General features: G+C 36.7%; 1 protein-coding gene across 2 annotated transcripts; it reads right to left on the reverse strand.

Moving 5' to 3' along the window:
* Window positions 1–59: 59 nt before the first annotated feature.
* Window positions 60–25,822, reverse strand: LOC143448819 (multiple epidermal growth factor-like domains protein 8). Of its 2 annotated transcripts, none has more exons than XM_076948711.1 (44): window positions 25,481–25,822; window positions 25,194–25,412; window positions 24,929–25,030; window positions 24,587–24,682; window positions 24,103–24,394; window positions 22,936–23,942; window positions 22,649–22,746; window positions 18,473–18,639; window positions 18,082–18,229; window positions 17,823–17,970; window positions 17,574–17,660; window positions 16,942–17,147; window positions 16,567–16,716; window positions 16,212–16,404; window positions 15,927–16,008; window positions 15,646–15,772; window positions 15,176–15,332; window positions 14,735–14,856; window positions 14,291–14,522; window positions 14,001–14,196; window positions 13,691–13,808; window positions 13,028–13,206; window positions 12,602–12,855; window positions 12,254–12,453; window positions 11,510–11,634; window positions 11,110–11,404; window positions 10,830–10,958; window positions 10,612–10,742; window positions 10,430–10,506; window positions 10,113–10,270; window positions 9,514–10,019; window positions 9,170–9,389; window positions 8,907–9,033; window positions 8,679–8,790; window positions 5,871–6,053; window positions 5,391–5,630; window positions 4,902–5,116; window positions 4,594–4,677; window positions 4,254–4,353; window positions 3,711–3,983; window positions 3,459–3,616; window positions 2,904–3,119; window positions 2,471–2,665; window positions 60–2,256 (listed from the first exon to the last, which is right to left on the reverse strand). In XM_076948711.1, the coding sequence occupies exons 1-44, from the start codon at window positions 25,648–25,650 to the stop codon at window positions 1,572–1,574; spliced, it is 8,979 nt and encodes a 2,992-aa protein (XP_076804826.1). In that variant the 5' UTR covers window positions 25,651–25,822; the 3' UTR covers window positions 60–1,571. The 2 variants fall into 2 exon arrangements, with proteins under 2 accessions (XP_076804826.1, XP_076804825.1); XM_076948710.1 differs by having other exon boundaries at window positions 4,254–4,356.
* Window positions 25,823–26,786: the final 964 nt, after the last annotated feature.

Here is a 26,786-nt window from a genome sequence, read left to right on the forward strand (position 1 = left end):
GGCACCTAAGTAACAGATCCTTGCACACTGTCTACTAAACTACTTCTAAATCATCCAAGTTTGCACACCATGTGTTGTAATAAGCGAAAAACCACACGACGTTAGTAAACAAACTACACAAATGGAATGACACAAATAGAGACATTGAAATACTTTAAATACAAATAGTATGGCATGTTAAAGTGTATGAAATATGAGCCTACTGTACCAGCCAGTAAAGAAAAACTTGTTCGCTCTGAAATAACCGCACAAACTACTGGTAATACTGATAATTAATCATCAACCAGTTGGGAATCCTGCAATATAAATATATAAACAAATATCATCTGGAAAAGTAATCTACTGTATTTAATCCGTATAAAAAAGATCGTCTATTTATTAGAGTTAATCCGATTGTGAAAACTGCCAGCAACTCGACACAGCGGAACTGTAACTCAGATCAAAGCAGAAAAAAGCTAATTAAGTAGCTTTACTGCAACTTGGACGGAGAGCATACAAAGCAAAACTGCATTGTAAGTTTAAGACGTTTACCCATAATGAAATAAAAGTTATGCTGGATCGAAGGGGAAATAGCAACACATACATACTTACATAGTACGAGAAATTGGACAAAATGTACGGCTTTCTAATAGGAAATTCCTGTGTAATTCGAGCGCGTAAAAGCAAAAACCTGAGCGAAACAAGCAACATAGTAGGTAGTATTAGGAGGTGCAACACGAATAAGGCAAGCAAAGTATTACAGAAGTGGTCAATATGGCAAAAATATTTCAGTTCATTAAACAAAACACGGACATTTGCATTTGGTACACGATAATAATTAGGTAAATTTTAAAGTGTGTTCTCAATAATCTTGCAAATCTACACAAATGTGTAACTCAAATGCTAAACAGTAACTATTTCAATTACAGTATATCCTATTACAGCATATCTACTACATTCTATAACAGCAATGTTAATAAAACAAATAGCTTCACCTAGGATAGGTGTGAACAACTAACAGCATGTCTAAAATATATGCGCCCATACACAGTTTTGTGAAGCTGGACTATAATGAAGGTCCAAAAGTCAACGGTACACTTATGATTTCGAATGTAATTGCAAAAAAACGATCTATTTTAAACGTGCGTCATTGCATGCATATAAAGGTAGCGGAGCAATAGCAGCCGAATAAAATAAATTTGCAACATTTTACAAAAAAATATGCAGCAAGTAAAATTAAGCTAAATGAAAAATCCTTGGAATGGCTTGGGAAATGAGATAAAAGATCAAAACGGTTAAACAGCACGAGCATAAACAATTACAGCAATTGTTACCAGATTGTTTGGTTATTCACATAGGATTTTTCAAACTATAGCCTGGACAATGAAGCAAATGAATTCGAAAGCAGGGTAATTGTTACACTGACAAAAATTTAGTCTGATTTTGTATAATTTAATTACTGCCGCTAGCAAGTCGAACAATAGAACAATTTCAGCACCAGTATTTCAACCTAACACTTTTGGTTCAAAGCAGTCTGCAATAAAACTATAAAAAAGACAAGCTAAGACGCAAAACAAACAAGGGCCAGGATTTTAGAACCTCTTTCTCAAACCCATCTGGTGCTTAACTTTGGTGGCGTAAAAATCTGATGGAAGCGGCAAGTTTAGACTCTTACTGGTGACCAGAGTAGTACCAAGACATAGAGAATACGGCATCTGGTCACCGCCCGGTAACTGTAACGCGACGGTTGCGGCTCCGGCTAAACCATCCGCCGTCGGTTCAAAAGCTAATGGTCCAACCTCGACAATGTCGTCGGGGTTTGAATGCGGTTTTGATTTACTAAGTTTAATTTTTTCGTTTGTTACGCTGGAACGATTGTTTGATTTCGACAAAGCACTGGAATTTGATAGAAAAATGTCAGATTTTGCTAGCGTTCTCGTCGAACCCGAACTAGGCATAGTGACGCCACTGAAGTCACTTTCTCCTACTGTTTGATCGGAGTGAAATCGGATGCTGAGGCTCCGAAGGAATGTGGTCTTCGAATTTTTCCTCTTGAAGGAGACTGCGAGGGGATCCAACTCCTGGCAATCTACCTCCGGAGTTAAGCGGGCATTCCCGTCTGCATCCGCAATCACAGTTAAGTAATCAGAGGTTGTGTGGAGAAGAGGAATCCTATGCTCCAGAATGTCAGAGGAGCGACAATGGACGACCAAATTACGTTTGTGGACTGCTTCCGCTTCTGCCCACTTTTCTAGCTGATCAAGGTTATCCGAATATCTACGTTTTCAATGAAAAAAATTATTAACTGATAAATTAACTAGTAAATACTGTAATTAATTGAAATTCACGTAGTAATTGTACTAACACTGTTTCCACATTTGAGAATACTGATAAAAGAAACAAATTAGGATACCTCGCCAACGTTATAAAGTACATGCTCTACTCTAGTTCACTAGTAATTGTCGATGAGCAAATTATAAAGTTTAAAGACCTTCGGGAATCGCGAATGTTTTCGAAGTTATTATCAGGTAACAAAGAGAGATCAAGCGATGTTCCAGCCCTGGGTCTTGCAACATCACCGCACTTGTAACGAGTGGGGGAGCCGGTGGAAAAGGTTTGTGTTGGTGACCTATTCTCCAGCGAACTCACACTCAGTGATGGTTTTCTTGAGCACGATGAGAATGTTCTAGATGGAAAGACAGTTTTAAGTGGATATCTTTTTAATTTACAGGGGTATACCTTTCATGCAAAGACGAAATGGATAATAATTTCAAGTAAAAAACGTTTTTTATTCTAAACGTGATATGCAGCAGACGTCAAATAATTAAATGAACACTTACATAAAGCATATGATGAGCGAATACAAGCTTAATGCATAATATACAGTACATTAACACCACAACAGTTAGCAAAATCACCGTCACCTTTTGGGCATTCTCGCAGCAGCAGGGCTTTGTAAGTGTTCTCCGCTCGCCTTGGGTTTATTTTTGTGTTTTTGGAACAGAGGGTTTACAGTGGAAACGTCTTCTTCAGTGCTTGGGTTGTTGACACTAACTTTGGTATAATTTTTGCTTGGATGATTGGTACAACGCATCTTGGATGGTCTATCCAGATAAACGTATGCACAGGCAAACGGACGGCTGTGAAAAGTGTAACGTAGTTCATAGGCCACAAAACGGCCAAGACGAGCAGCTATCGTAGTTAACTCAATACAGTTAGTTTAGAGTTATAGTATCTAAAAGTTATTATCTTTATGTAACATATAATTAATCAAAAACTTTGGTTAGAAGAGAAAGTACGGGTAAGTTGTACTTGCAACTTTACAACTTACTGATGCTTTATCTTTAACTTTTTTCACACTGGTAGTTACACAAAATGTGCAAAAATGTACAGTTTTCATTCTGGTCGCTTGGCACAAATTAATTTTCCAACAGTCTAGATTTTGCATTTTAACAACTGATCAAAGCAAGCTATTGAACCTGGCCATGTGCTGCAATTGCATGTGATGGGCTAGTCTTGCTTGCTGTGCGTCGACAGCCTGCTTGATCTTCCATGCCACGATGCACATCGAGAGGAAGAGGAAGAAACAAGAGAAGAAGACCGAGAAGAAAACAAACAAGTCGATCTGGGTCAGGTCCTGCAAAATTGGAAGAAAAGTTATTTGGGAGAAATAAATTAAGTTGAGCTAATTATGGTTAAACAGCTTCAAGATGTTCTAGTTTCTCACTTACCTGACGAAATAGTATCTGCCCAGTGGCCGAGGCCAGGACTGGTCCGGACGACCTTTTTTGCCGACGCGATGATATGTCATCAGTGGAAGACGACACGTTGTCTGGTAATTCAACCTGCTGGGCAACTATGATGATGTAGAATGTGGTTTGTTTGAGTTCGAAGTTAGAATGTGGACACATTACCACCAAGCGATCTCTAAGTCCACGTGCTTGTAAAGCTTCCGTACCAGAAAATGTAACATAGTTGTTAAGCTCTTCGGCTTGAACGGTCAACTGTGGAATAAATGCATGTGTAATTTTAGGTTACTTCAATTGGTTCCAAAACATTTCAATTTTTGTACGTCAATGGTTGCATATTGCAAAAGGAAAATATACAACATAATGTAAGACAGAAAATTCCGTTAACTTGGTCGATAAAATTTCTCGAAAAACATACGATTTGAAATTTACAAAATCGATGTAACTAAAATGCATTGTAAGTTTCATTGTTATGCCCCACGGTGATGAGTAGGGTAGAAGACAATGTTTTGAAATTGCGCACACCTTTCGAATTTCCCCTTTCCTTATTCCTGTGCCAGTACTGCCATCAGACACTATCACATCAGGGGAAGTAGTGAACCATCGCTTTTTCCGTTTCCCACTGCTGCTGTGTTAATAATAAGCGGAAATGTGTGAAAACTAAATGATGAGTCATCATGTTACAAACAAAAACCGGACACGTTAGTGTTAGTTGTAGCAAAAAATACGCACAAGCTTGTCATTGGCAATTACTCAATTAGCACGAAAATGTTATCACAATACCAATAATTTTCGACTCTTTAACCAGCGTAGCTCATGTGGATACAATTGCTAACTATGACAGAAATTCAGTCTTGGGAAATACCTTTGATATGGCGAACTTTGAGGATTCGGTACATGTACTTCCTCTGTGAAAACCACCTCTTGCTTGCCTGTAAGCTTGTTCAACCTGAAACAGAAAATGTTTTGATAATTGTCTGGATCCGATTTGTATCTTCGAAAATTTTTGTTCAGCAAGGGGTTGTTTGTTAGTTGTGTGTAGGACTCGAACTACATCGAATAAGAACTATTTTTGCTGACAATTTATTTACTCATCCTCAGTCCGATAAAAACCATAATGAACAAAAAACTTATAAAAGCAAAATTAAAAGCAATATCCATTCTGGTACCAACCTTATGTCAAATATGCTGTCACTATCCGAGACAAAAACGTCAACTTCACCCTCAGTGACGTCAATAAGGATGCGAATATCGACGTTAGTAAAGAAGGGGTGAATGGCAAAAAGGGCAACCTGACCTGCAGGAAGGCGAGCCTTATCCCTATAGTCTGACGTCACACAATCGCTTTCTAAGGATGGATCAAAACACCACTTGCTGTCGATCAATACCTGTACAAAATGATGTCATACAATGACAAATGGCATAAATTGATAAAACATCATATTTCACATTCATTGGTTTATTAACACAATGAAGCTTACCAAAACCTTCCAATCAGTTTTCCATATGTGCATAACAAACATTTTTGGCTTTGTCTATTATTATTATCAACGTTCACAGAATTTTATTAAGAATTTCCGCTTATGTAGTGGCTTATAGCGATATTGTAGCCAGTTAAAAGGTAAGCACTTTATGCAGACGGCAATGCAATAGACCAACAACCTTTCTGTAACAGAATCCGCCGTTTACAGGTTGACCTTTAAATCCCTTCTCACAATCATTGCATTGTTCTTTCCAGCAATCGTCAGGTACAGGTGTAGATGCAACGTTACTGCGGCTTCTTTCGCTGCACTGATCCCTGACTGTTTTCGTGTGATTGCCGCATTTGCAAAAGGCACCAGTTTTCCTATCACATGTAGAGCCGTGACCGTTGCAATTGCATTTACGACATTCTCCTTCGAGCTATAACAGTTTTGTCATTAAAACAGTTTTAAAAAATGGTGTTAGTGTTAAGTTAGGGTTTGGTCGAGCACATCTCATATTTGTGTGCTAGTCCTGCTGTAAACCATGTTCCACATAGAAGTTTCCAACTAAAAATGTTGGGTTATATGCCTATCAAGCAACTCTACTGTATATAACGTATGCAATATAGGTATAAGATTAGTGTACCAGTTCTGACAGCCTGGCATAGGTTCTTCTTACCTCAAAATAACCATCCTTGCAACTTTCACAAAGTCTTCCTTCACTGTTGCCACTACATCCCATACACAAGGTTGTCTTTTTACCTAAAGGTCCGTGCATGATGAAAGATTCTTTATCGTTATCTCCAGTAAAATGTGTATTAGGATTCTCAGTGCATTTGCTGGAACGTAGGTGGCAAGCCGTCTGAAAATAACCATTTTTAGACCCATTAACCCATTGCAAAACGAGAAGGTATATAAGCCAGCGATTTCCAACCTTTTTTCAGAGCGACCCAAGTTTAAAGAAAATTTAAAACTGGTACTATCTTGCGACCCAACCATATTCATACATATTAAATGCCATGTATTAAAATATTTTATTAAAACATTTCAAAATCACACTAATGAGAAATCTGCGCTTGTTTGTCGTCAGTGATTTTCTGAAATTGTGGCGTTAGTTTACTTAAGCACAGTCGCAAGTCAGCTTCAACTTCCAACCGATTTCTATGCTTTGTTTTCAATATACACATTGCACTAATCCCAGTGTCACAAAGCCAAGTTGTCGCAAATGGAATCAGTTTTTGAATCACAACCTTTGAAACGGTCGGATACACTTTGTACATGAAAGCCCAAAAGTGAATATTTGCAAAATCTTTAGGGTATTTCTCTTTGAAGGACCCAAAAGTAATACGATTTGTTGTTTCCACCATCATGTCCATAAACTCTTCTGCAATGTGGTGGGGTAGTTGAGGAAGATCTGCGCTACCAAATGGATCAATCATCCAATCATTTTCATTTGTAGGCACCAGGTTTTCATCATAATAGTGCACAAACGTTTGGACAAGCTGTTCCAGGTGTCGGATTATGGTTTGCTTACTATTAACTTCTTTGTCACATTTATAGTGTGTTAGTTCAGGGAACATATCATATTCATCTCGAGCCACATAGCTTTTCCAGAGAAGGAGTTTTTTTTGTGTAGTAAGCAGCAACTTTAGCGGAGTGATCAATTAATGTAAAACCAGCACCTTGCACAGATAAATTCAGACTGTTCAGAGAGTTAAATATGTTACAAAGATAAGCAACCTCTGCATTGAAATCTTCTTGACAAAACTTTTCAGCTAACGCAACATATTCTCTTGTCTCAGGAAGAGAACACTTTCTTCTCGCATATCGCAAACACGTTTCAGAACACGACTTCTTGATAGCCATCGCACTTCCGTGTGCAGCACCAATGCTTTATGATCAGCATCCATGTCGGTTCACAAAGACGAAAATAGACACTGATTTAACGGTCTTGCTTTAATCAAATTCACACATTTCACAACAGAACTTAACACTTTGTACAGTTCTTGTGATATTTTTTTGCAGCAAGGGCTTCTCTGTGGAGAAAACAATGTCTCCATTCAACACTTGGTGCTTTGTCTTTGATTCGTTTTACTATTCCAGACTTGAAGCCAGTACATGCTGCTGCACCATCAGTGCAAATTCCAGCATATTTATTCCAGGGAATGCAGCATTCTGTAAAGAAACTATTCAGACATTGAAAAATATCCTCACCCTTCGCGTGCAATTTTAATGCTTTGCAAAATAACAAATCTTCTGATACAGCTGCATTGTGGATGTAATATCTGTGGATTCACCCAATTGATTGGAATTAAACGGAGACTCTTTCACTTGGGATAGAATCTGTTCAAGAACATCATCAGACACATCTACTATGGGTCTTTTCACTGTGTTATTTGACAAAGAGATTGCATTCAATTTTTTACTTTATTTCTGGCTATTCATTATTTTAACAACTTTTTTCATAACTGACATTAGCAAATCCTCACCAATTGTATGAGTGTTTTTCTGCTTTGCGATTTCGTATGAAGCAACATACGAGTAGACAGCTAATTTATTTTCTGCTGTGAATGCTGTTCTAACATTTTTCTGTCCTTGAATCGATTTTAACTTGCGCTCAAAATTCAGCAGGCTTGTTAACACAATTTGCATGATTTTTTTCTAAGCGGTGTTGCAACTTGTTTTTCTTCACGGACTCTGCAGAGAGAACTTTCAAACATACCACACATTTTGATTTACCATCCAATTCAGTAAAACTAAGTTTAAGAAAAGCTTCATTATATGATCGTTTTGCCATCTTTGTTTCAGTCTAAAATCAAGCAATTAAAAAGTCTGTCTGCTGGAAGTCAAGGGTTGCTAAAAAGCCAAATTGCTTGCAGTTTAACTTTCAATAACGTTTTCAACTGTGCGTTATTGCCCTGGTCTGTGTTAGTGCTTTATATGAAATCACTCTGCAGTCTCCACGCGCTCTAAACTTCTTCACTACGAGAGCTCGTTGTGGAACAAAATGCAACTATGAGGTTATAATGTGTAATAAAAATAATAATGTGACGTATGACACACATCACTCTTACCAGTTTTCCTCGATTATGCTCTCGAGAAGACCCTTATGTACTTATTTTTACAATTATCTGTGTTGTCTAACTCTATAAATTTCCAAAGGCTTTTTCCATTTTGGTTTGATTGCTTTGGAAATATTTACAAAAAACAAGCGACCAAGATGAATTATCAGGTGACCCAACTTTGGGTTGCGACCCACATGTTGGGAAAAACTGGAATAAGTAATAACATAATCAAAATTACCAATTAAGAATAATGTTTAAAGCAATTATATTCTGTGACAATTGTTAAATGTACTCGAACTAAGTAAAACTTAAATTACACTTATATCTCAAAACACTAAAATGCTAGGACTTTTTTAAGTTTTTCACCAGAAAACACTAATGTTGCCAGACCAGTTAGAACAAACTTGCATACTACTACTTACTGTGCAAGGAATGCAAATGTATTCATCTTCTGTCAAAGATGGATCACCAACATAACCAACTTCACAAAACTGACAATTAGCACCGACTGTATTATGCTTGCAACGGATACAACTGGAATGATATGCGATATGATATAAATTGGAATTTTTATAACATCGAAAATTGAAAAAATACTACCAGGGATAACTTACACTTGCGTACATGCCCAAGTAAAAATGACGACTTACTGGCTAGGGTTGCTGGACAAACAGTCACTATGGCCATTGCATTCACATTTTGTTTGGCAATGTGAGCCAGTGTAACCGAAAGCACACTGGCAAACACCAGGCTGAGTGCAATTACCATGTATACAGTCTGAAAAAAATATCAACTCTTTAAATATCAATAATTTTAGTAAGATATGACTTCAAAGTATGAGAAAATCTTGTGCATTAAGTATCCACTGCTCGTCTCATTTTCAACTTAGTCAATTATTTAAACAATCCAATACCTGGGTCGCAGTTTGGTTTGCATTTTTCGTCTGAAGAGTTTCTGATATACCCAGTCTGACACACACATGCATATTTATCTTCCAAATCGGAACAAACTTCAAAGCGTGCAGGATCAGTACAATTGTGATGTCCATTATTGCATTCATTCTCTCTTGGACATTTTATATAAAACCACTGAGCTATAGCATAAGCTGGCAAAGGAGTCAAATCAATGGGACTCTGCACAAATGCATAAGTAAACAAAGAGTTTGGCAAATAATGATGACATACTGCAGTAAAATACAACACAAAGTCGATAAACATTACATTAGCTTTATGTCTTTATGTTTAGTAAACTACAGACCTTGTAATCACCATTTCTGCATTGACCATGGCCACTTCCATCATCCAGACCTAACCAGCCACAATGCTTGTGTTTAATGCAGTCATGACAATATGGGATAGTCTCGCAGTCTTCCAATGGGCAAGCTTCCATGCTTTGCAGCACATTTCCACATAATCCTCCCACGCAGTAGAGAGGTGCTAAATAAGAACTTAAGCATGTTTCCAGCTCCTGGCTCCACCTGCACATCCCCAGACCATCATCCGATCTTCCGCCAGATGTAAAACAAGTGGAGCAGCTCTTGTGTGTTGAACACGGAGCTGGGCATCGTTGCTTATACAGAGGATGCATTCTCCTGCGCGTCCTCACAGGGTATAGCATCCATTCCGGGTATGACAAAGCTCGATTTAGAAATGAAGATTTTCGAAAACACTTGTAAAATGGCTGCTCCATTGGTTCTGCTAAGTTCCAGTGACAGCCCTCAGACGTGCAGCTTGAGCATGTTGCGAAGTCACAAGCTGAACATTCTGTAGAAGAAATGTGATGTTTTAAAAGGCCGAAGGCAAAACAATCAAGCTTTGATATCAAACAATGCCAAAACGATCATGCCTGTCACTTACTAGTTTGTTGACACTGAGCAGATCCATTACAGGTAGCTTCATACGGAATGCACATTCCAGGGGGCTTTGAAAAATTGGCGTTGCTACACTCTGTGCTGCACCACTTGCAATACGAACCTTGTCCAGAAGGCAACCATGATTGACAGTCACGGCAATTTCTGGAAATTATGTTTGTATTGTACAAATTAGATAGCCTCAAAAAATGACATCAGAAAATGAAACAAGAGACACAGTATGGTTATTCAACACAATAGAAATGGGTGAATGTGAAGACAAAGCAGGAACTCTGGGGTATATTGAGAAAACTTTGACTCTACCTGAATTCAGAGCAGTTTGTAGTTGTCCGTGTGCGTATTTCACACACACTACTCTTTAAAGAGTTCAGAGTAAACGCCTAAAACAGAACTCAGTTAGAAAACTAACTGATCATATTTTATTGATATCATTTAAACTATTTGTGAGAAAATTATCCCAAGTAAGTCTACTAAAACATGTATACCTGTAGAGTATCTTGTAAAATGCCCTGATTAATGCCACCATATACGAAGACCTTGATTTTATTGTCGTTCTTATAAAATGTAACAGATGCAGCACCAGATCCAATTGCAGGTTCATGAAAAATGTTTGCATCTAAAGAAGATCACAGAAATAAGCCTGATGCTTTTTGTTGAGTAAATTATTTTCTTATAATTAGCTAAACACTAGATCGCTACAAACATTGGTTGTCCATTTTAGGTAACTCGAGGTCAATCCAGTCATCGCAACCAAATTGAAAAAGACTCAAATCACTAGTGAAGTGATTATGATCAGTCTGACCTCCAATAACCAAGAACCCTCGAAAACCATCTGAAAGAAATGCCCCTTGCAGGTTGTATATAAACAATAAAGTATCTAATCTGTATAATAAGTATCTAATATTACTTTTATCTGTAATATAAAAGTATCTAAGTTCTTTAAACAATGCTTTACTAGAAAGCACTCTAAGACTTACATATACCTTGTGAAACACTAACTGCTGAGTGAAAAGATCGAGGAGAAACAACAGGCTCATTCCGGTTATGATTGCCTTGATGGAGAATACTCCATCTTTTTAACAAAACATTGTAGACATAGAGTATATTTGATGCGCTAAAGCCACTCTTCGCAGTATAATTGTAATGAAGTCCGCCGAATATGTACAGCATACTTGTAGTGTCATCACAGATTGCAGTATGACCATATAGACCAAGAAAATCTGCACCGGTGCTGTTTGCTAGGGACCATTCATTTCTTTCAATATTAAATGTGTATACCTGATGAACAGAAAACAATTGGGTTCCATACCAGGAAGAGGTTTATGTTTTGGATTTTTTGTCATATTACGACTTGTACCAACACATTTTGAGGCTATGTGTTACCTTATTGTTAAAACCAATGGATGATGAATGCCCACCAATAAGCAGAACTTCTGCCTTTGAACAAAGTGTCAGTGTATGACCAGACAGTGATGGAGGCACGCTGTATCTGTCAATCTTCTTCCAGACTGCAGATATATTAGGAAGAGTTTATTGAATTCTTACTATCTATATTTAGTTGATGATTTCTATTTATCTGGGATAAGCACATACAAGCCAAAAGCTGAATAAATTTACCAAACAAAAATCTAATCAACTGCAATTTTCAGGCAAATGTGTATAAAACAGTTTCTAGAGATAGAAAGTGACAAAAATTGGAATATAATTTGGTAGAAAAACACTAGTTGCAGTTAAATGTCTTAAACAGGTCGCCATTAACCAAGCAAATTTATGATCTCCAGAGACATTTTACAAAGTATTGTTACAAAAATTAATGTATGTATAAAAAATTAGGCTCTTATATAAGTTAGAACTGAAATAAAGCTGTTGTACATTTTATTGTAATTAACACGCCATTTTCCAACTGCAACAACAAAGAAATGTGTGGATAAAATCTTGTTGTGGGGTGACATAGATTTGGTGTTTATTTATATCAAGATTCGAGATGCTTGGTGTTCATGTTTTTACAACCATAAAACCGAAATATTTTTGTCCCATCGCATCACCTTATATTTAGGAAAAAACCTTAAAGGAAAAACTTGTGAAAAAAGATTTTTCGATATTTGCAGTCAACTATTAGATAGTTACCGTATTCATTTGTATCACCACTTCTGTTTAGGTGCAATTGCCATGTATCATCAAAAGTAGATGAACTGTCTTTGAGACCACCATGCACTAACATTACGCCAGAGCGTGGAAGGAAAACAGATGCATGCCAGTATCTAGCAGCAGGCCACACGCCCTGATTTTTCTTGATTTTTGTCCACACTCTTTCTTTTGAATCAAACCTGAAAAAACAAAGTATTATTGTTTTTGTTGGAGACAAATATAAGGAGTCATGTTTAACGTTGATGCTACACTACATGAAACCGTCTTGCCAATGACAATGTTGGATGTTGCAGACAGCTAATCCTGATAATACACAGATAACTATACCTGTACAGAGAGTTCTGTGCACCATTGCGAGCAAATCCACCAAAAAGCCACAGGTACGGTTTTTCAGCTATAAGACTGTGACCAAACAAACCAGGCGGCTGCATTGAACAGACACTATTGCTTTCTGACTTGCCTTCACTTGACATATAATCTTGCAAGCTCCATTCCATTTTCGAATATAAAGGAAAATGAAGTGATGGTAAGTGTATGCTGCAATCTTTTCCACCAAAGGTAGGATTGCAGTAACATAATCCCTGTCAAATAAGCAACGCCAGTAACTGAGTTAGGCAATGTAGCGAATTTAGCGATGCAATGAAAGAACGTGACGCATAGAAAACGATATTGCAATTTTTATGAATAGTAATTAGTGTTGTTGCATAATAACATGATTTTATTGACAGTCAGCATAACCCAAAAACACTGTACATTTTGGCATTTGCCGCGTCCATCCTGACTGAAGCAATTGTTCGGACAAGTGTTACCAACTCTGTCAAAAGCAGCACAACTCGATGCACTGCTATTGCACTGAAGGAGTTCATATTTTGCATTAAACCCAAATGAAGCTGTTTGGTAAGGATAAGCTTCAAACAACACTGACAGAACACCTGCAAAACACACGTATAACATCATCATCATTAGGTCATTGTATATTGTTTTTGGACACGTAGGGCAGTAAAAGATTTCCATGCAGTTCGATCCAATGCGACACCTTTCGCTTTTTGGTAGGTGGTGTTAAGCTTCTGTAATCATTACGAAAAATGGCCTGACAGGTGTTCTTTGGTCTTTCTCGTTTGTGTTTTCCCCCTGATGGGACCCAATCTAGTGCAGTTTTTGGGTACCGGTAGTCAGGCACTCTGAGCACATGTCCCAGAAAGCACATTTTGCACTCAGTAATTACGTTGTCCAAGGTCAATTAGCCCCTTTTGCACAAAATTTAGTATATCCACAGTAAAATCTGAACCCCATAATGCTTTTATTGTACTTTACTATGTTAAGTCGGTTATTTTCCATTTTACACAATAATGTAAACATTTCACGTTACAAAAACGTTTATTTGCTCAAGCACTGAATACTTCTCCAAGTACTTACCAGAAAAAGCGTAAAGTATAATGTCTCTCTTCATGCCAACACCACATACTGACGCCAGCCTGGAATTCGTTTTTTTGTTACTGTTTGGAATTCCATCATACACAAGGATTGGATTTTGCTGAAATAATTGAGTACATTTGGATCATTCCTATATTGGAAGCAGTTTTAGTGCTCCAGTTAATTTACTAGACTTGAGCTGACTACAAATTTCAGTTCACCATCGTTATTCATTAGTCAAGGGACTACAACCACGTTTGCCAACTTCGTAACTTTTTTTTCTTCCTTCTTGTAACATAGGACTTATACCCACCATACAATCTACATGCAGATTTTGACTGATGATAAGTTTGATAACGCTATCCTTTTCGGAAGATACAATCCACATGCAGTGCATTAATGAACCATGATTTTGAGACTCATTCCAAACTCCAAATGCTTCAGTGGGATTGAAAGAGGAATCGAAAATGGTCCGACCATCACATCTTTGATAACATAGTCCGCCATTTCTAGAAAACAACCAGGGAAATTAAGGCTGACACTACATCAGAAAAATTACTGAAAAACAGAGATCAACCACAACAGATTAAGTTCATTAAGCACCTTGGCTCTCCATAATATCCAGGATCACAGTATTGGCAGTTGGGACCGTGTGTATTATGTAGACACTTGCATGCTCCTGTACTGGCATCGCAGAGTCCGGATGTATGGTCACCATGACCATTGCAAAAACATGCTTGGCAACCTTGAGATGATGTAGCATTTCCATAAAAGCGTGGCAGGCATTGATGGCATTGGTTTCCCATAGTATTGTGATGACAATAGTCGCAAGCACCTACAAATAAACATCAAGTTATATTTAGGTAACATTATCAAACATGTACAGCTTGCAAAGACTGGTATGAAAACAAGCATTGCAGGGTAATTAGTTTAATTACTGTAAATCTACTTTAACTGACTACAAAGAATAGATTTAATGCAGAGCCCTGGCTGTGCTGATTAAATCCCGTGCATGTTCAAACATTACGTAAATCACTAGGAACTTACCAATACCAGTTTTACAAGTGCTATGGAAGTTACACTGGCAACTAGCATCACAAGCTGTGGCAAGAGAACTTTCATTTGACGTCCACCCAAAGTTACAAATACATTCAAAATCCGGTGGACCGCTGAAACAAAGCAGAATACTTAACTTATTATAGCAAAATGCATGATGTCAATAACATATGTTTGGCAAAGGTAAAAATAAAACATAACACACAAATAAACAAGGAAAACTATCTTATTGTTTCACAGCCACTCCATAGCAATAGCAATCTAAATACCAACCTATTCAAGTTTATTTTGAATGTATTTGTAAAAACAAAAACAGCCTAACAACCAAAAAAAAAAACAATGACATCAGTCGCAAGATTTCTTTTATAAAGCTGGATATAAAAGTTAGCTGTATCACCATATGCTAAGCATTTTACGTCACACAATATCCACCTGCAAGAACCATGGACACAAAGTTTGTCACAAGTACGATTGCACACCAAACCATCCCCAACATATCCAAGCTTGCAGCGGCATTCAAAAGAGACTGGGCTGTTAATACATTCTGCATTGTTATTGCAATTGTGTAAGGGAGTTCCTGGTGGCCATTCTATAAAAGAATAAAATTACAAGACGTGATTCATGCATGTTCAATTGCTTACACGCCTTTTTATAAAATCGATAGCGCCATGTTTTAACTAATAAAATAAACTTTAATGGAGCGCTATAAACTTATGCAACATACTTTAACAAATTGAAATTTTTCAAACAGGATAATAAAATAACTGGAAACAAGAAAACAGGAAATAATCAAATCAGAAATAATCACATTAAAATTAAATAAACTGCTATTAATTATTAATGCAAGAATTTAACGCGTAACTAATTATTTAATGACAGGAAAATTAAAATCAATAAAATACCTTCTGTACATTCATCAACGTCCTGACAGGTACTATAACTCCAGTCAAAAGCTGTTTCAATTACTTGATTTGTTAGACATTCACTTTCGTTATCTGGGCGACTGTAATGTCCTGATACACATTTTCCCTGCACAGTAAGACAAGAATCCTTGTTAAAGTTCTTTCAAAAAGTTTTTATTTTATTCAAATTAAACTTAATGAAAGTCTATGACATGTGTAACAGCTACAGCAAAATGTGCCATTTTGTTCAGAAGAAAGCATAAAAACAACAGCTATTTAACCTGCAAAGGAAGTAAGTGAGAACTACACCACCCACAGCCATATCTCATCAAACAGTTGTGGCAAGTTTTCTGTTTGTTGCAACTGCATGAAAAAAAACACCATTTTACCAATGCATTAGAAATTTTAAGACAGAAGTACAATAGTTATAACCATGTTAACATTTTCTTGCCAGCTTGAAATGAAATCAAAACATCCAAGTCAACTCAGCTATGCCTGTATGTTAGAATTAAGGCTAACAATTTAGAGAGGAAGAGTATATTACTCGACTTTGTGAACACAAGTACCTGATGCATTCATTCACTTCTTTCATCCACTCCCTGCATTGGCCAAATAAAAACATATTTCTGTGCTGTTTGAAATTGTAGCACCGTCTATTAGTTGAGCACCACCTGCACCCCTCGATAGCTAGACAGCTGTTGCATGTCTTGAGACCATGGCATGACGTTGAGCATTCTTCAGCCGTTAAGACTCCGAGTTCTTAAAATATAACATCACAATAAAGCAAAATTATTACTGTAAATACACATAGTCCTACTAACTAATATCATAAAATGGCACAGTATTAGCTGTAGCCTGGTAATTTTACATCTAATTTGTTGAATTATGAAACAATTAAAGTTGGAATATAGACTTCCATACCTTCGAAGTTAGGCCTGTTTTTGGAGCATCCATATATATTATTCCATTTGCACATGTCATTTGAAAGACAGGACTGGCAGGTGGACTTGTCAGCACATTCGGGGCAAGACAAAAAGTCAGTAATAATTCCATAATACGGTTCATTTGCACCTTAAAATTGATAAGATTTGCATATCTATGCACTTTTAGACATGAGCATACATAATTATTGCTAAATTTATTTTACACATTATGCACTACCATACATACAGCTGTTGTGAAGATTAGTTTAAGTACACACTACTTTTTCAAAAAAACAATGTGTTCAGCAAAAACAAGATACAATGAACAAATTTATTCATTATAATTATCAAAACATCAATCATGATATATTACCTGCTACGAAAGTACAATGTTTTGGTGACCCAACAATGCACTGTCGACTAAGACAACGACTTTGGATTAAACTCCAGGCACAGCTTAAATCAGTTACACACAGCTTACAATTGAGAAACGTATCACATAGGTTGCCATTAGAGTGGAATGGTTCCAAAAATTCTGGCTTGATTACAGAGAATTCATTTTTATTTCCCCAGTTAAGGCTGAAAAAGGAAACAGTTAATTCTATTAATGTGCGATTGATTTCATTGTGAATGCTCTTGACCATACGTGGCTGACAAATACTGACTGTTGGTAAGTATAGATGGATTGTTACTTCAATCTTGCCTAGTATTAGAAAACAATTTCATTGCGAGAGCAAACGGGAAAGATTGAAATTTTACTCAAGTAAATAATATTATATCTAGAAAATATTTTTCATTGTAATCACATGGAATTGAGCTGAATCATGAGAAAACTTAGAAAAAAAACACGGGACAATGGAAAAAAAACTTCCCCAAGTCTCTCTGAGTATTTCATGAACAACATTAGGAATACAATAACAGATGGGCTGTCAAAAGCAAAATGTTAACACACTTGTCTAGACACTATAATCTAATATACTAATATAATCAGGATAAAGTTCATACTTAGCAGTCCATTCAAGATGAATTGACCCACTCCATTGCTCTACTTGACGTTCTTCTGAAAAGGAATACTGCAGCTTGTAATAATACCTGCAACACCAATAAAGCAAACTACAGCTCTGTAGGGAAAAATATGACATAGATTTGCAAAACTGTTCCTGTGTAAGAAAATTTCCTTCATGGTAAATATACATACTGTCATTTGTATAATGTTTTAGAGTTGAAAACATAGTTCTGGTTTACTAAACCTACCGATTTCCTGCCTGAGGATCTCCGGTAATGGTAACTATTGAAGATGTGCCTGATGAATGAGCACTGTTGCCGCCTGAAGAAGTGATCAACTGCGCATTCCCAGTCTTACTGAATCCAGCAGTTGTACTGAGATAAAATTTTCCAAGACCTAACAGAAAGTGGGTTGTGAGAAAGCCTTGTATTTCCCATTTGTGTCAAAACGCGAAAGGAATCAAAAAGATATCCAATGAAATATTAGTGTTATGTTGCAAGCTATTACCGTTGTCAGTGTATAATTGAAATCGCAAATTTTCAAACAATTCTGTATGGAGCAGGTGCAGAAAACCTTTAATAATTATTTGATGTTCTCCTTGCGGTACAGTAACATGAAGGTTTTCAACTCTGAACTCATTTGTGATTGGGACAGCCTACAAAAATTTACAATATAAAACATGTAGTATAGTTACATTCAGTTATAAATAATTTGTATATGAACTTCATGAATGCTAGGTTTACCAACTAAACTGTCTTTCTCAGTCACGCATTGCTTTTGACCATTTAGCTATTCCACTAGCATAGAAAACATTCAACAATTTTTACATATGTATGAGTGGGTTTTACAGTAATGATACATCTAAATATATATAATACTAAAAAAAATATATACACACCATATCTGGTGTGCTAATGTTCTGTGAAGCGGTATTAAAATAAATTAGCACCAGAAAACCGGGAGAAATATTGTTAGTCAAACAACTTCCAGATGATTTGAGTAACATGTTGTTCATCGAATCCCACCAGACTCTTCCACTGTTTGTCATTATTCTTCCACACATACCTGCAAATGTTTATATTCTGTTTATTTTACACTAGAACGGCTGAGGTGTCGAAAACCACACTTTTTGAATTTTGATGTATATTTTTTTTCTAGCAAATGCAGTTGCAACGATATAAAATTTTGAGTAGCTTCATAACTTTCTTGAAAGAGTATGGATACGTTACATTTAACGAAATTTGATTTTCAATTAATTTTTTACAACTTGTTATACTTTCAACGACTGAGGTGTCGAAATCGACACCAAGATGATTTTAGAGGTACAGTAGGCTATAGCATTTTTTCACTTCGCACGATTGCACTTGCAACTATCATATACGTGAGATTACCCTGGTTTTTATCTTTTCAAGGGATTGTTTATCTTATTTAGATAAAGCTTTTACGGAGTATATATGACGTCATATACGTACTTTGTCCATGTACGTTTGTACAATACAAACTTGCTTTGCAGCAAAGACTAACTGACAACTGCACACAACAGCTTTTGTGCAACGTACGGATTGTATGTTACAACAGTAAGACTAAGAGCTTTATACGTTTTCCATATTATAAAAAGGATAATTAAAATTAACAACATCCAGTAATAGTTGTTTGTTGTTTCATACGATATTAGCAGAGCGAGGCTATAAACTGTACAGTAGGCAACAAAGTGCAGGCTACAGGCAAAAAACTAGTTTACGATAACAATGAATATTTTCATATGCAGATTTACAATTTAATTTTAGCTAAAGATGTCATCACGTAAATTCAGTTGTAGGTACACAGCGGCCGAAGCCATAACTATCCTTCATGAAGATTCTGACATTGATGAGTCTGATGATCCAGAAGATAGGCCAGATGAAGTTCTTCAAGTACGTGAGACACTTCAAGTGACGAGGTTTTGTATGATGCTGATGATGCTGGAAGTTCTTCAGACCATCACCAAGATGGTGGAAGCTCATCTTCGGTGCAATATACAGCCAGAAATGGAGAGACGTGGACGCCTTTATTGTGTGCAAGAACAGTGTGTTCCAATCATGCAAACTTAGTGCGGGTGAGACCAGGTGTCAATTCTAGTCTTCGCTACAAATCTTATAGTAGCCCTTATGATTGCTGGAAATTGTTTGTTGACAACTCTATTTTGATACCCATAAAAACACATACAATAAGAGAAGCTACCAAAAATGAGCCCAACTTCCTTTTTCCAATGGAAAAGCTGGAAGCCTTCATTTCCTTACAGCAATGGTCGGCAACCTTTTTTTGTCGCCGCCCAATTACTCTTTCAAGAGCTATTCAAGGCCCACTACGTGAAACCACTACAACAAAACGAATAACTTAATTGTTGAACAAAAACATCAGTCGCTTGTACAAGGCAATAGCTTGCTGCTAATACTTTGATATTTTCTAAGATTATCGCACTAACAAAAGCGACAGGCAAAAATTGCGTTTTTTTAACAAGAATTTAGGGTCAAAAAGAAACAAAACAACGATAATAAAAAGTAAAAAATAAAAAATCATAATTGCAGTTTCCTCAGTTGAAGGCAAAGCAAATCGATTCACGGAATTTGACATTAAATTGACAAAATACTGATATTACTCGCACAGACCATTGTTAGTAATCGCCAGGCTAACCACAGCTCGGCAACACCACGCAGTTTTCGGCGTTTCACTTTCGGTAGTCCGATTATTATCTAAGAAAGTAGCAGTAGTTTCTTTATTTCATCAATCAATCAATGTGATGAGTGAAATTGTTTGCATTTGCTAGTAGCAAGATCCGGAAGAAAGTTTGTTGTTGTCGCAACTCGCAACGAGTAAGTTTTTCAGCTTGTATCCAGCAAGCGGTTTCTGCGAGCTGATTATATTTGTTTCATTGCTGAGAAAGACTGCTTGTACATATACTTAGTGCTGAACATGGATATAATTCGGTTCGTTTCTTTTTTCAAATATAGAAATTGCTCGTGATGAAGCTCCTGCCAAAACTGTAAGACAGATGTACTATAATTACCACTGGTATCGCTTTTGGGGGCTTTGCTTTGCAGATTTTCATCACACTGAAGTCGCAATAGTTCCAGTTGAAATTTAAATACAGATAAAATAAAAGATGACCGCCTTAAAAGTAGCCCAAATAATAGCAATACTAGACTTAACAATGAAACTGTGATGCAACAATGAGCCAAAATAAAAACTCTTAGCTACACCAATTTTTAAAATACAGTACAATGAATGTACAGCTATCATGTGACACACAACTACATGATAAAACTGAAATAATAATGAATAGCTCGCGGCCCACTAAAAAATTGTTAAAAGGCCCACAGTTTGCCGACCACTGTCTTACAGTATGCAAGAGGGATTTACGGCAAAAGTCATTCTGTTGACTTTTTATGGAGTGAAAAGTACGGCCCTCCTATCTTCAGGGAAACTATGTCAAGAGCTGACTTTGTAGAAGTAAAAAGATAGATTAGATTTGATAACAAAGATTGCCAAAGTCAGAGATTGTTGGCCGATAAATTTATACAGATTCGTGAGCCTATGGAAGCATTGGTCTCTAATTGCATAAGAAACTACAGACCGGATTGGAATTTAACAGTGGATGAGCAGTTGTTTCCGATGAACAGATGTCCTTTCATTGTTTTCATGCCAAACAAACCGGACAAATTTAGGATGAAGTTTTGGGTACTAGCTGAGGTGAGCTCCAAATACGTTGGTAATATCTTGCCATGCCTCGGCGCTTTGGAAAAAGATCAGCGAAATGGCAGACCACTTGCCGAAGATGTTGTGATGAGACTTACCAGCAACTTGGATAGAAATGGCGGATACAACATCACAACAGATAACTTTTTTACTAGTGTGCATCTTGCTGGTTTGCTAAGCCAAAGAAATATCACAATTGTGGGAACGGTTCGATCTAACAGCAACGGACTTTCAAAAGAGATAACCAGAGGGGAGGAAGAAAAGTTTTCTAGCAAGTTCTTCCACAATTTACTGAGAAACTGTATGCTTGTGAATTACCAGTGCAAAAAAAAGAAAAATGTTAAGCTTTTATCGACAATGCACAACAGCCAAAGCACTGATGCAACAGAAAAAAAGAAACCTACTGTTATACAATTCTACAACCAAATCAAGGTAGGCGTGGACGTTTTCGACCAAATGGCGAGAAAATACACAACCCATGCATCAGGTAGACGATGGCCTTTTGTTGTTTGGACAAACCTACTGGACATAGCAGCACTAAACTCCTGGATTCTGCACAGAAAATGTTCCGGTATGAAAATATGGCGGTAGCAACATCAGCCGACGAAGCTTCATACTCCAGCTAATGGAGGAGTTGAGGGATGCTTACGCGGTGAAGCGGAAGCAGGTGGTCCAGAGAGAAGTGAACCCAGCACAGAGAAGACTATCTGGAAAGCGAAGGAAATATGCGGGACAAGGTTGCAAAAATAATACAGTTACAGTTTGCTGTCACTGCAGCAGGCCAACTTGCGGAGTGTGTGGTAACGGTGACTGGAAGCTTACAAAACGCAAAAACTGCTCGACATAAATTGATCAACATGGGTCTTGCTGTAAACTCTAAAGACTTATCATATTGTGTATAGGAAACATATGAGCTTTTTCTGCAATAGTTAGCGTTTTGTTAGGATACCTACCATCAGAATACTGTTTGTTTTTTTTCAAATCAATATTGTGATGATGTTTTTTTTCCTTTCTTACAAATATGTGCAACGTCATAAAAGGTCAACTTGCTGTAACCTTGTTAGTTTTTGTTTCAACTGAACAAGCAAAATACATCTTAAATTCATTCCGAAAGTATATCTTTTTGAGTTTTTCACTAAATTTAATCAAAAAGTACATTTCTTAAGATGGTGTCATTTTCGACACCACCGGCTGTTGGAGGTAAACTTGTTTTCTGGCCGTTTTAGCGTTAATAATCTCTAGCAGTCGGTGAAACCGTAACACAAAAATATATAGATCAAGCTCTAACAACACCACGCTACAAGTACAAAATTTTATATTGGTTATTACAACTTCTTACTGTTTTCATCAGGTTCTCCAAGAAGATAGCACTTTGCATCAGGTACACACCACCCACATCCAATCTCTTCCCACTGGTAACTGCTATTAAACTTGTAACTGCAGTAAAGACGTGAAAGAATTAGTTTTACAGAATTAATTCCTTGAGCACTTGGATGATAATTTTACAGTGACTAGCATAGAATTTACATGCTGTTGTGCATAGAAGCTTCATTATCATTTCTACGTAAAGTACAACAGGAGGGACCAGCTAGTAGAAACAGAAGCAACTAATTTGCATACACTTACTTGCTAAATGATGTACAGGAGTTACATGAATGCACTTTTTTGCACACTCCTTCACAAATTGGTGGATGTATGTCAGCAGAACATGAACCTTGAAAGCGATTAAAACAATGTGCCCTATGACTCATATCACACCATGCACATCTTTGGTCCATAAGGCAAGTTTTCTCAGTGTGGTACCATTTCCTACAATTGTCTTCACGGCCGTCGTAAGTAACTGGCATAACATAGGTAGGAACTTTGTACACATGTAATTTGTTTATGACCCTCCCGTCATAGCCACCATGAAGAAACAAAAGGTTATCAGATGCAACTGCAAAATGGTTCTGTCTCCCATCAATCTCCACCTTTGGCATGTGCCAACTGTAACAGCGTAAATTATAAAAGTGCAGGCGATTGTCATGGCAAGATTCATCTTTGTCATGTGTGTGGACACTACCACCGAAGACAAGCATATAATCACCGATAATTGTTGCTGAGTGAAATGCAACAGGTTTAGGTGAATTTTCTAAAGGTATCCGAAGCCAATAATGTCTCTGCAGTTGAAAGATGTACAGTTGGTTGGTGCGATCCTGCACTGCATTTCCAGTTGCACTCTGTGCTGAGTATCCCCCAAACACAACAAGGGATTGTGACACACTGTCATAAACCATTGTATGGCCTGCAAGTCTTAAGTGGGATGACTTTACACTGGCTGGGTCATATGTAATTTGTTCCCATAAACGTGTTTGTAAGTTAAATCGAAACATGTCTGATGAAACTATAATTCCGGAAGATGTCATCGCTTGTCCTCCAAAAACATATAAAAACTTTCCCTCATCTATGTGAACATAGGCAGAAGTGTGCTGGGCTAATGAAGGAAGTGAAGAATGCAAATTGTTTTCCAATAAAAGCCATTCAGAATTTGAAATATTAAATATCCACAGTTCGTTGCTGAAACCTTCTTGTCCCAGATTTCCACCAAACATCAGTAGATAGCCAAGGTTGTCATCATCATCATAACTAACCATCTGGAAAGGTAGCATAAACAACAAAAAAGGAAAATTTCTGCACTACATACTGGAAGTGGTATTTATCAAATCAGGAAGACTAAATTCATGATATGAAAAAACTTATGATAAGATCTGATCACTTCACATCAAAACCTGAATCAAACCACAAACAACTTACCGTGTGGCAAAAACGTGGTGAGGGCCTTATGCTGGTTTCAATAGCTTTCCATACATTTACAGTAAAATTAAATTGAAACAGATCTCCGCGCACATTGTTCAAATCATAACCTCCAAAGATCCAGAGATATGGATCAACATAGGCACCAGCATGACCAGCTAAACCAGTTGATTTTCCCTCATTAAATGTGTTGTTATAAACCAGTATAAATGTGTCGGCAAGCTCCTGTCCTTCTCTTGGCATTTCACATCCAATGCCAATGTAGCCAAAATTGCAAATGCAAGTTTTGGAACTGTATAATTAAAATAAATAAAAACCAATGAATTTTTTGTTAGATTACCGGTAGAAAGCAACTTGATCTTAATTGTTTAACTGCAAAACATTATAAATGCTTAAAATATTATGGTATTACTAGGTTTTGGTAATTAATGATCATTACAAAAAGTTTGAATTCTGTATGAAATAAACATTCAACTTAACATACCCATCGTCCAAATTGCATGTTCCATGTGGATAACAGTCTGATGGGCATATTGGCATGCTACAGTCATCCCCAACCCACTTATATGAGCACTGACATCTAATCAATACAAAGCCAGTTGTAAAAAGCAGCATTAAATTTATGTACCGTAGTAGAAATTTCACAGTATATAACTCATTAAAGCACATGTTCTTAACAATCAACATTTAAACATTATTGCATGAACTATCTATAATCCAGTGCTATAAATAGGTCTTAAGCAACAAAAATAATATGTCATATTATTGTTATGGTATATAATACGTCACACTTGCATAATAAATTTAACAAACCAAGGCGTTTTACCTGTTGTAAGACTTCAGACATCTGCCTTGACTACTGCAGTTATTTGGACAAGAGTAGATAAAAAAGTTAGCTGCAAATCCGCTTCTTTCATAGTTATTATCGCTACAAAAAATTTTTTTTCAATTTTTAATATTTTTCCATGCAAGTTCAGAAAAAATGTTTTGTAATGGTGTGTCAGTGTGTCCATTGGTAATAACTGAAGTTTTTATGGACATTGTAGCTATACTATACAGCCATAATAATATTGCTTAGTAACCAAACTAACCTCATAAAATAAATTAACATTGACCCAGATTTTGCTTGAAAATAAGGTAAACTTGTTGTATTTCCATCCCCACTGAGAGTTCCAAGAAGTTTGCCACTGTAGTCACTTCCTTCGTATACCATGATGTAGTCATATGTGCATTCTGTGTCTTTATGAGTGAAACTTAGTGTAATAAAAGGATAGTTTTTGGTGTCAGGGCTGATGATCAACCATTCGCATCTAAAAAGAGAATATAAAACATATCAATACAAATGATGGCAATAAATGTTCAAAAAGCATATGTTTACCTCTGATCCGACTTGTACTTGGCTCCATAAGTAGATATGCTTCCAGACATTACATCCTTGTATACAGTTCTATTTTCTGAACATGCTTCTGTAGATAGCCCAAGCAAAGAAACAGGGGCTAGTACAAACATCCACCAAGTAGAAATTACAGGCAAAATATTTCTTGCCATGAATAGTGTTTCATTTAAGTTATGTTTGCAAAAATATTTCCATACTTGTCATCTAAAAGTTCAAAGCTTTGTTCTTGCCTGAGCCACAGACTGGCAGGTGGAAATGAGTGTAATTTATAATCACAGTCATATTAACTTACAATACAATATCCACTTTTGTTACTATAAAAACGTCCTTTAAACAAAATGCATTAAGTTTTAGCATACCATCTGACACAGTGACAAAAATTATAACAATGTGATAACAACAATACCACAGACAGAATATAGATCAATTTAATGCTTGAGAAAATGTGCAAAAAGTACATGGTTGGCACAGGCCATAAAAATGAAATATCCACAATGGAAAGTCTAATACAGGGATTCTCAACCTGTGTTATGCGAAGGTCTTCCAGGTGGTATGCGAGAAACTTCCATTTTTTAAAAAAAACCTGGATTCACAGCTTTCTAGTTTACTTATTGAGTTTTGTTTCGAAACCAATAAGTTTTCCTGAAGCCCTATTGCTCTATGAATTCCTATTGTTTCTTAATAATACGATCTTAAAATACAGGTCATGTCAACAGAGAGCGTTACTTCTCAAAAGCGTTATAGATATTAGGTCAAATGATTGCTCATAAGCATTACTTCTCTCACAGCTTCATAGTAATTTTATGAAAGTACTGGTGGTAATGCAGGCAGGTGTGCAGCGTAAATGCAGGTATGCGCATAATGTGGTGTAAAATAATGCAGGTAATGATAATGTATATTATTCTTCTGAATAAACTAAGATTCTATCAAATTAGTTGTTCTGCAAGAAGTGGCATGTGTTGACAAAAAGGGGTGCTAATACTTGGCAAACACTATACAGCAGAAGTCATTAGACAATGTACAGTGCCATACATCACATTTATTTGTTGCATTGAATTAAATTCTGCACTTTAAAGATTCTGAAAGCAATTTACACATGCACGCTACTAAAATATTTCTCATTTTGCACATGACTTCTTGCGCAAAAATGGAAAATACTGCAGTCTTGGAAACCATGCAATGATGCATGAAATGGCTAAGTCTAATGTGACCGCAGCAAACCTATTATACATTGCCCATTCATATGATTTGCAGTAATGGAGTTGTAAGTCAAAAGTCAAGCAGTAAA

This window comes from Clavelina lepadiformis, chromosome 3 (assembly GCF_947623445.1).
Source record: "Clavelina lepadiformis chromosome 3, kaClaLepa1.1, whole genome shotgun sequence".
NCBI lineage: Eukaryota > Metazoa > Chordata > Ascidiacea > Aplousobranchia > Clavelinidae > Clavelina > Clavelina lepadiformis.